At 38.4% G+C, this 9933-nt stretch overlaps 1 protein-coding gene across 1 annotated transcript in view; it reads left to right on the forward strand.

Moving 5' to 3' along the window:
• LOC104082893 (plasma membrane calcium-transporting ATPase 2-like) overlaps nt 1-9933 on the forward strand; it is a gene marked incomplete at both ends in the record, with an annotated part of 151761 nt that overhangs the window by 43889 nt on the left and 97939 nt on the right. Inside the window, 1 exon segment of the mRNA XM_009586166.1 lies at nt 5925-6114. Coding sequence (XP_009584461.1) covers nt 5925-6114 — 190 coding nt within the window.

The following is a 9933-nucleotide window of genomic DNA, read 5'->3' on the forward strand; positions in this document are numbered from 1 at the left end:
ATTTGAGTTGAAAATTTGACTTTTTGAGCGCTTTCACTCACTAGATAGATAATGTTTCTTAGATTGAAGTGGAAGAAAAAAAGGCTTGCTGTCACTTCTAGCTTTTTCAAGGGAGAAAAGCAAAATAGCGCATAGAAATTTGCTTCCAAAGCCAAAGAGTAAAATCCCACTAAAAATGCTGAATGAGATTGTGGGTTTGAATTTTCTATGTTAGAACAGCAGTAACTGGGCTAATATCTCTAATTCGCATTATGAAGTTCTAAGAATCTAAGCGAGAGCTATAGAAGTTGGTGGGCCTGGGCAAGTTGTACTAAAGCATCATGTAGCAATAGTAATGGCAGGGATTGTTTCATAGTTAAATGTGAAATAAATGGAATTGGTGAAACAAGGCAAGGAAAATGAAATAATTGTGAAGGTGATACTTTGTGGTGGTTTACTTTTTCGTTTCTGTGAAGACCTAGGTAATGTGATGCTAGAAATGCTCATCATTTGAGAACAGAGTTTGAGACCAGGGTGATAGGAGCTCATGAGATAAAATATAGGCTTGTGTTCTCATAGGAAGAATTCATGCATGTCATATCTAATTGTCATTAGAGTTCACTAACCAAAATAGTCGGTTTACCTCTATGCGTTAAATTCAACAGCAGTTCAGCATCACTGTAAAGCCTTTACTTCCCTTGCTGAACCATTTTTTTGCCTTTGAGGTTACGTATGCTGTGATTTTTAAATTACATTGTTTACAGTTTTTGCTGTTTGAAATTTTTATCTACTTTTCTGGATGCATCAGAAAATGTACAGAAGAAAGTAAGTAATGAATGGTTTGTTTGCACAATTAGTGCAAATGTAAATTCTCCATTCTTCATCTAATAATTTAAGCGGATGTGAAATACTCTTTTAGAAGTTTTACGGGTTTTTTTAATTGTTGCTTTAGTAGTGATGTGCTTTTGCTATTTTTTGCAGCATCAAAATAATTCTCTGTTTGTCATGGTCCATTTGGTTGCAGTCGAGATGACTGTCAGAGAAATACAATTTTCCAGGAAGCATTAATTGAAATGATGGTTTTATGTTCAGCATGCAGTAGCTGACACATGTAGATAAGGAACAGAGAAAATTCATTAAGTGGCATTTCTCCAGTTTTTTAATCTTTTTCTCCCTCCAAAAAAGCAACAATTAAAACAATTTCTGTATAAAGGCATGCCAGATGAAATCAGAAATGCATTTAATATGCTGCACAACATTGTGGAAAATGTTTTCTATGCAATCACTTTTGTTCTCCCACAAATTCCAAATAAATTTTGGGGAAAATTTTTGGAAACTGAAACCTTAAGAAATTATTCAAGTGCTGGAAGCATCAGTAATAAGTTTTCACAATATCTCCTAAATCTGTGCATACTATTTGTATATCAATTTAACCCAAATCTGCATATCATTCTAAAACACTTGGGTCAAGCAAAGAAGAGTTGTGCAGCTTCACCGTAGAAAAGCACTTAAAAAAAAATAATTCGTGCTTGTGTGGACACATGAACATAAAACCAGCCAGTCTGTGGCTTATTGTCACACAGAATATAAGACGGAAGGCTTCTTCTTTTGCCAGTAACATATGAAGTCTGAAATCATACTGAACTGATATCTCCATTCATTTTTTTTTTTAAGTCCCCACCGGTTCTTCTTCACTTCCTTAGATGTTTTATGTCTCCATATAGAAATGATATTTCAAATTACTTTCATTTGCAGTGTTCTTTCATTATTGTCACAGGACTCTACTTAAATTAAGGGACAAGCGAGAAATTAAAAAATATTCAGGAATAGTAACGAAGTCAGTATGTCTAATATGAAAAAAAAAAAACATAAAAAAATCTAGCAGCAGGAAAGCCATCTCCTGGTTAAAAGTGCTGGTGAGGACAGATGTCCGCTTCCAGATCTTGCTGTGCTAATTGACGTTTTTACCATCTGTACTGCCTGTCAGCGCGCGCTAGCTGGGAAGCAGCATCCCGCAGATCTGCCAGTGCGACAGAAAGTGTGAGTGACCTCTAATCCTCTTCAAGCAATTACGTTAGCCTTGCTCAAAACACCTTTAGTACTATTTAAAATAATGCTTCTGAATAAAGCAGATTATTTGAAAAAGATCAGGAGTGCCCCCATTATACCTTGTGCTGGCAATAGTATTGAGAATTAATGGAAGCTTTTGCAAAATAAACATCTTGCGTTGCCTCGGATTCTCGATCCCATTTCCCTTAGTTGTGTGTCTCTGTATTACTTCGGCTTCTGTGTATTTTATTGCCCCTTTCTGACTTTCTCTCTACAGTAATGCTTAGGACTATTATGTGATTTCATCAATTGGTCTGCAGATTTCTTCATCCATCCCTTCCTTTCTCTCTCTCTCAATATAGGAGTGTGTTAGTTTCTGGTGTTGAGTGAGAGAAAAAAAAAACATCAAAATTTTGCTTACCCATTTTTTGAGTGATAGCCAGATCTCAGGAGAAGGGAAACCTTTTTGTTTGAATTGAACATTGAATTTCGTTTTCCAGCATTTCTAAATGATTTACAAGAAAAAACATTTGATAATTAAAGATGAATATGCTCTTACTTTTAGGCGAGACTGACTTGGTATTAATTTCAGCAAGACCTAGACTTACAGAAAAGAACAAAATTTACCCTTGTCTATTTATGGGTCTTAAGGAAGATAGTATTATTAAGAAAAATGAAAGAACACGATTAAATAAAATTTGTCTGAATTCCAGCGTAGGCTACTTAGACTATAATCTGGAAGATAATGGTGACCGTAGATGCTTTAAACTCAGTCTAGTCCTCAACCTTATGGTGTCTAAATTTCTGAGGTGTCCAAATGAACAATTTTTGTCTTAGAGAAAAAGCAGCTCTTTGAGTTGCAGTATCTCTCTTTGCTTTGGAGGCTTCTCAGTATGTACATGTATTTATATGTGCATTATGATCAGTAACATAGGACAGGATATGTGTACTTTTTATGGCCTCCTGACAGTAAAGTATATAGCATAATTTCAAAGTCTAGGTAAATATAATTAGGATTGTTGAAAAATACTGTGGCTATTTCCTGTACTATTTCAGCCATCCCTTTCATGCTGTTGAGTCCCCAGTCGTCTCCCTACCTGCTGGCGCTGGCCCACCACCATGCACATATGTTCTGTATTGGAAAATAGGCATTTTTCAGACATCTCTTCCTTCCACTTTCCAATGTGCTTTTGATTTTTTTCTATTTCAGAGTTTTGTATTGCTACTTGTAGGTGCATTATATGAACATTTCTCCCAAAAACCCCTACCACTATCAATGCTGTCAATGTACTTTCCTCTTTACATATGAAGTCACTGCTGTATTTGGAGTAGGTTGTATTTTGGGGGACTCGTGCAAATTGTGCATGCCATTTTTAGTGAAAATCCTTCCTTGTGTTGAAGGGCTTCGCAGACCTCTGAAAGCTAATCAAACTGCGTTTGTTTGGTCTCTGCTAAAGGATTGTCCCTACATCAGATACCATCAGTGGTGACTCCCCTAATCTCTCACATGTGTTGTCCTAAGTTCTGTGATCTGCATTGGTTCACAGAAGGGCAACTACCCAAATGGCTTATAGCCTGCAATTCATAATTCATAGGGGGAAGTGTTTTCCCCGTGTTGGAAGCTGCCTGGGAGCTCATGGAGCAGCTGAGAGGTTTGACATTTTATTGTTTGAATCATGAAGGATAATGTAGACACACTTCATAATAGCTGGAACCTGTCTGTTACAGTGTCACTAAGCACTAGGTACTGAAAATTAAATGAAGTGAGGTAATCATAACTACAGCATGCCTTTATCTGGGAGAGAAGGATAGCGTTTCTTAGAAGCTGAAGGTGAAATGAAAGTTTGATGAGTTAACCAAGAGCCAGAAGCTACACAACAGCTGTAATTATATACCTTAAGTGAAAGGTGAGTCAATGTCTTTGCCTGTATGTTATGGTTTAACCCCAGCCGGCAACCAAGCCTCACTCAGCTGCTCGCTCCCTCCCTCCCAGTGGGATGGGGGAGAGAATCGGAAGGGTAAAAGTGAGAAAACTCATGGGTTGAGATAAAGGCAGTTTAATAGGGAAAGCAAAAGCCGCGCACACACAAGGAATTCCTTCACTCCTTCCCATCGGCAGGCAGGTGTTCAGCCATCTCCAGGAACGCAGGGCTCCATCACGCGTAACGGTGACTTGGGAAGACAAACGCCATCGCTCCGAATGTCCCCTCTTCCTTCTTCTTCCCCCAGCTCTATATGCTGAGCATGACGTCATATGGTATGGAATAGCCCTTTGGTCAGTTGGGGTCAGCTGTCCTGGCTATGCTCCCTCCCAGCTTCTTGTGCACCTGACCAAGCATGGGAAGCTGAAAAGTCCTTGACTTAGTGTAAGCACTGCTCAGCAACAACTAAAACATCAGTGTGTTATCAACATTATTCTTATACTAAATCCGAACCACAGCACTATACCAGCTACTAGGAAGAAAATTAACTCTATCCCAGCCGAAATCAGGACACTGTGCTGTGGCAGGATTGATATGTTCAAAAAAGCATCACTTTGGTCTTGAGGAAATTACGCTTGGGCCCGGTGCTTTCATCCAAGAGGTGACTTACTGGCACATGCACACTGCTGGGAGCAGTTGCACCAGTCCTGAACGAACGAGACATAATGCTGAGTACCATCAGCGCATTAGGATCCTGATTTTTTACTTGGCACCTTGAAGATGCTATTAATAGGACTTTCCACTCCTGAAGTATCCTATAGGAGTTGATATGCTTTGGGGGAGGGAAGGACTTACCCTAAACGGCATAAGGAGAGGAATCCTTACAGCGTGGGATCGATCGTTTCCTCTTGCTCTCTTGCAGGCACCTTTGTAGTCCTCCGAGGTCAACTCTCAATTTAAGTATTTTTGTTGTGTCATGTTAGTGTAAACAAGCATGAATAACTTTACGTTGCTGATCACATTCAAAACCTACAGTTTTGTGAATGTTCCAACTGATATCAAATATTACTTGGCAGGTGTGTGTAACCACTTATTTTATTGCAGCTCTTTCTGCTGCAGAGAGTGGTGTATGGGCACAGTTATTCTACCCTAACACTTGCAAGTCTTCCCCCCCTCCGCCCCCCGAAAAGGCGCTAGACGTGCATACATTAATATAATTTAAAAATAGGAAAAAAAGCACCTAAGTAGGTTGTTGAGTGCCACCGCACGTTCTTACACTGTATCCTTAAATTGAAATGTTCTTAAGTTGAAGTATCATGCAAAATACATGCATTTTTATATCGATTTAAGGAACCATATCATTTCCTTTTTACTTTCTTTGCATGTATAACCTGTCACTTTGGCTGTCTTTTTTCACTTCAAAAAAATTTGATGCAGAAATCCAGCGATTGTGTGGCAGTACACATGCAGCAAGAGAGGTGGTTTTGAAGTAGAACAAGACGTGCTTTATTGATTTATACTTTGAGGTCATTGACCTGAGGTCAGAACAAAGACATGTATGCTGCTTCTACTGATATTACCAAAAGCTGCTAACAGCTATTCCAACTTCATCCCAAATATAATTTATTTGTGCTTTATGATCTATTTTCAGAAGCCATTGCTTACATGTATGTATGTATTTATATATATTTTATTAAAGTAAACCTACTAATTCAAAGACTTTTTTATGATTAAAACTGGAAGGGATTAGTACTAAATAGAGTCCATAAGGATTCTGTTCAGAATGTAAGGACAAACCATCTCGCAAAAGCAAAATTTAAGTGAAAAATCTACCTATTTGTTAATATGCCATAGGTGGTACAGGTTGTAGTTGTTCTTGGAGAAATAATTTATAGGAATGCAGATATAAGTGGGCATTTTCTATTGCACTGCAATTTTAATTTATTTTATTTTATTTTATTTACAGGATTAGCTGGCACTGCTGCAGACCTAGAAAAAAGAAAGCTTATTTTTGGAAAAAATTTTATACCTCCAAAGAAGCCAAAAACATTCTTACAGCTAGTCTGGGAAGCGTTGCAGGATGTGACTCTTATAATCTTGGAAATTGCAGCCATCATATCTTTGGGGCTTTCGTTTTATCAGCCACCTGGAGAAGGGAATGAAGGTAAAAACTTTGTAGAAGTCATTTGTATAAATTTAAGTAAAACCAGTCCTGTATCTCAAATTGATTCCATCCCCACCCTCCAGAAGGTCACTAACAGGAAATTTCCATGTGGTTTGTTCCTATTACCATTACATCTGGTACTGACATATTTTTCGTATGCTTGACATTTCTTTATGCAAATAGCTGAACCTCCTGACATGTGCTAAACAAGTTAAAGAAAAATCATAATATTCTTATAAAACTGGAGTATTTTTGTTTCTGTTTTCACCTTTGAGCTTGTGTTTGGTGTTTGTTTATTCATCTTAGACTGTTATTTACCTCATTATAGAGGAGAAATATGTAATTGCTTATATAAATAATGTATCCTATATACATGAACATGGACAGGTCTTCAGCTAGTTTACACCAGCTGAAGACTTGAACTTAGTGAAATTCACTCATTTTAGTATTTTTATTGATATAGCTAAGGCTAGTGAGCCTAGCTCAAAAGGGAATATTAGATGCTAGGTCATGTTACTTACAAACTTTATACTGCAGAATCTTCTGTGGTATCTGTAGAAAGTTTTAACACCCTGCCTCCTCTTTTCTCCCCCCCTATCCCCCTTTGGAAAGTACTCTTGAATTCACATGCTTAAAATATTTGTTCCTCTACATAAATGCAAGATTTCCATTTCTGGCAACTGATCCAGATTTTTTCCCCCCGCCCCGCTCTCTCATAGACTTAAAAAGCTGGATAAAACATGCTGTGTGAAGTGACGTGAATAGCTTGGCAAATGTATGAAGAATGTCTTCCTCTAAATATAGCCTTGAAATGCTTTTTACATTTGCTGCAGTTTCCTTTGGCTACTTTCCTTGAAGACCCTTCCTTCTTCCTTTTCCATTCACAAGCAGAATAAGCACGTAGCTATGCATAGCTCTTGTAGGTAGCTATGCATAGCTCTTGTAGCATATTTATGATTCTTTAGTCCTTTATATATAATCAGGAATCTTTTATTGCTTTCTCACTGCATTTTGAATACATGACTATTGGTTAATTTAGGCACGAAAAGATAACGGAGTAATTTGGTTTTTAACTGAAGAAAACGTTATTTATTTTTATTACTTCATATAACTGGACATAGTAGAATACCTTGGGGACATTGTAAACCATGAACGATGCTTTACAAAATTAGGATTTAGTTCCGCAAACTTTTTTCTTAGGCATAAATGTTATTTTTTTAATTTATTTGGTGGGAAAGGAATTTTGAAAATAGGATTGTTACAGGTTTTAGGAAAAGGAGAGTTGTGTCATCAGACGATGTTTTTTTTTAAATTTTCTTATTATTATTTTGATATTGCATTTAAAATGTTTCTTTTCCCATGGGAAGGTATGACACATCTGAGATTCTGAGAGAGTCTGAAAAGCTCAGCAGCACAGCCTGGGAAAAAGTGTTTGTGTTTTCCCATAGCACAGTATTTTATCCAATGGTCACTGATTTCCCTATGTTTTCAGAATTGTTTTCCTGGAAGGTTTTGCCGTGTTTTACACGGGGATAATAAATCAAGTTAGTGAATATCTTTTAATCCAACTTTTTGAACACGTTGTAAAGGTCCTTTACATTTTTTTGAAGTCTGTCTTTGAGCAGCTGTATAAATGTGGGAGATGCTCTTTCATTTTAAAATTAGTATATCCTAAACTGCTGGCAAGGATACCTGTCATTTATTGGTAGATGTCCTTTTTAAAGAGTCATAAACATTGAAAAACTGACATATGAAGCTTGATTTTGCCATTGGTGAAGTGGGGTGTAGTCATACTTGACGTTGATTTGATGGTTTTGCATAACCTTTGGTAACCGATTATAAAATAAAATTATATGTAGACTAGTGTTGAGTGAAATTCAGATGAACTTTTATGAAGAAACAAAATATGTTTTGCCTACACTTAAGCCAATTTATTGAACAATTTAAACTATTTCTTGAGTTGAACATGAACCTGGATTCAGACCAAACATGGGCCTATCTGAGGAGATTTGTAGTGCTTTGAAAGAGCAGCAACTCGTATGCTGTCTGTCATGCGAAATGTCTGCTTGCCTGTCCAAATCTCCTATTCATTATACATTGTTTTAGATTGGTCCATCTGTGCATTGCTGTTGTAACAGAGAATATGGAAAAAAATACCATATAATATGTAATGTTCTCGCAGCAGTCTGCATCTCGTTTTCTTGAGGTGAGGGGGTCATGTTGCCTGTGGGATGTCATAGGGGATCCCGACCCAGTGACTGGGTAAGTGACAAATGCTCCTCTGGGAAGCATGAAACCTGTATTTTCCTTTTCTGACTCTTCCCAGAATGAAAATTATTCATTGAAATGTACATTTATTCGCAAGTTTCATGTTTTTTCTTGAAAAGAATATATTTTCTTCTGAAAATACAGCCCAATCTTAGGAAGGGGAGCTGGCATTTCTTGCTGTCTACTCTTGAACTTGCCCAAGTCCTCCACAGCCGATTTTAAAAGTTTCTCAGACAGTTTCTGGATGAACTTAGTAGTTGTGCTGTCCAGCCCCCTGGACGATGCCTTTGTGCCGCTCCCCGGCGCTCGGGTCTCCCCTGGGCCTCTTCATGGAAGCAGCGTGGAGGGGCTGTGGTGCTCGCTCGCAGCCGCTGAAGCTTGTTCCGCGGGCTGAGTAGCTAATGGTCAGCTTCGCTGGAAGTTTTAGAAAGAATTTCTCTTTCTAGGTGATGCATTCTTACCATTTTGTTTGTTTGTTTGCTTTTATCTGTCCCTAAAAGTTGTTGGTATTTGCTTTTCCTGGTGGCAATGTGAAGTATAGAGCTTGTGACATTCAAGTTTGTCTACAGCTCAACAAGAAGTCCCCTTTGTGTGAGAGGACACTACTTTTTGATGCACGGTTGTTTTATAGCGTGTAAGACAGCCTCCTCTTTTGAATTCTATTTTTTTTTCTTTTGTTTTGCAAAATGAAATGCGTTTTCATTTTGAAAATGAATCAACAAGACTGTTCTCCTTCCCACACTGATTTCCCCAGTCATCACGGCTTATTACCTGAACTCACCAACTTACTGTCATTCACAAGGACCTTCCAGAGTCTAAAACCAATTCTAAACATAAATTCAGTACTGTTGCAATGTAAAAGACTTAAAGGAAAAAAAAAAAAAAAAAAAAAAAAAAGGCGAAACTTTTATGAGCAGGCGGGTGTGAGACCTGTCTGTGAGTGGGGTGGCAAGGGGATGTGACTGAGAACAGCCCAACTCCGTGCAGGTTCATGGCGGACATGGAGACACTGTGTGTTTCTTATCACAGTGAAGTTTGTACTGCGGATTGGCCTCCCGTAGCTCGGGGTAATTGTCCTGATTCTTTGGTCACAGCTAAAAGTGCCTGTGATCATCTTAATGCCTTTTTGATGACTTTTGATGACTTCATGCCTCAGTGGCTGGGGCAGGATGGAGAACAAGAGCATGAGCCTTTCTGTTGGAGACAGAACTACAGAGAGGCCTGGGATTTAGAGCGATGTGAAAGGGGATGTTTCCACAGAAATTACTTCGTCATGGCAGAAGCATTAGCGTTAGCCAAATGCTTTTTTTTCCTCTTTGCTCAGAAAGGCCCTGGTCTGTCTTCAGGAGCAACTTGGATGAGAAGTCTGGCCAGGGAGCATGAAAGATGGTATGTCTTGGGAAGTATCAGAGAAGGGTTTGGACAAGCTGGAGTCTACAATGAGAGCTGGATGTCTTTTGTTTTCTTTATTGTCAAATACAGAGAGAGATCTGAACAAGAGATGACAGGGGTGTAGCGCAAGTCCATTAGAGCCACCAAAGTGGGGTGGAA

Source organism: Fulmarus glacialis, unplaced genomic scaffold (assembly GCF_000690835.1).
Source record: "Fulmarus glacialis isolate BGI_N327 unplaced genomic scaffold, ASM69083v1 scaffold1561, whole genome shotgun sequence".
Lineage (NCBI taxonomy): Eukaryota > Metazoa > Chordata > Aves > Procellariiformes > Procellariidae > Fulmarus > Fulmarus glacialis.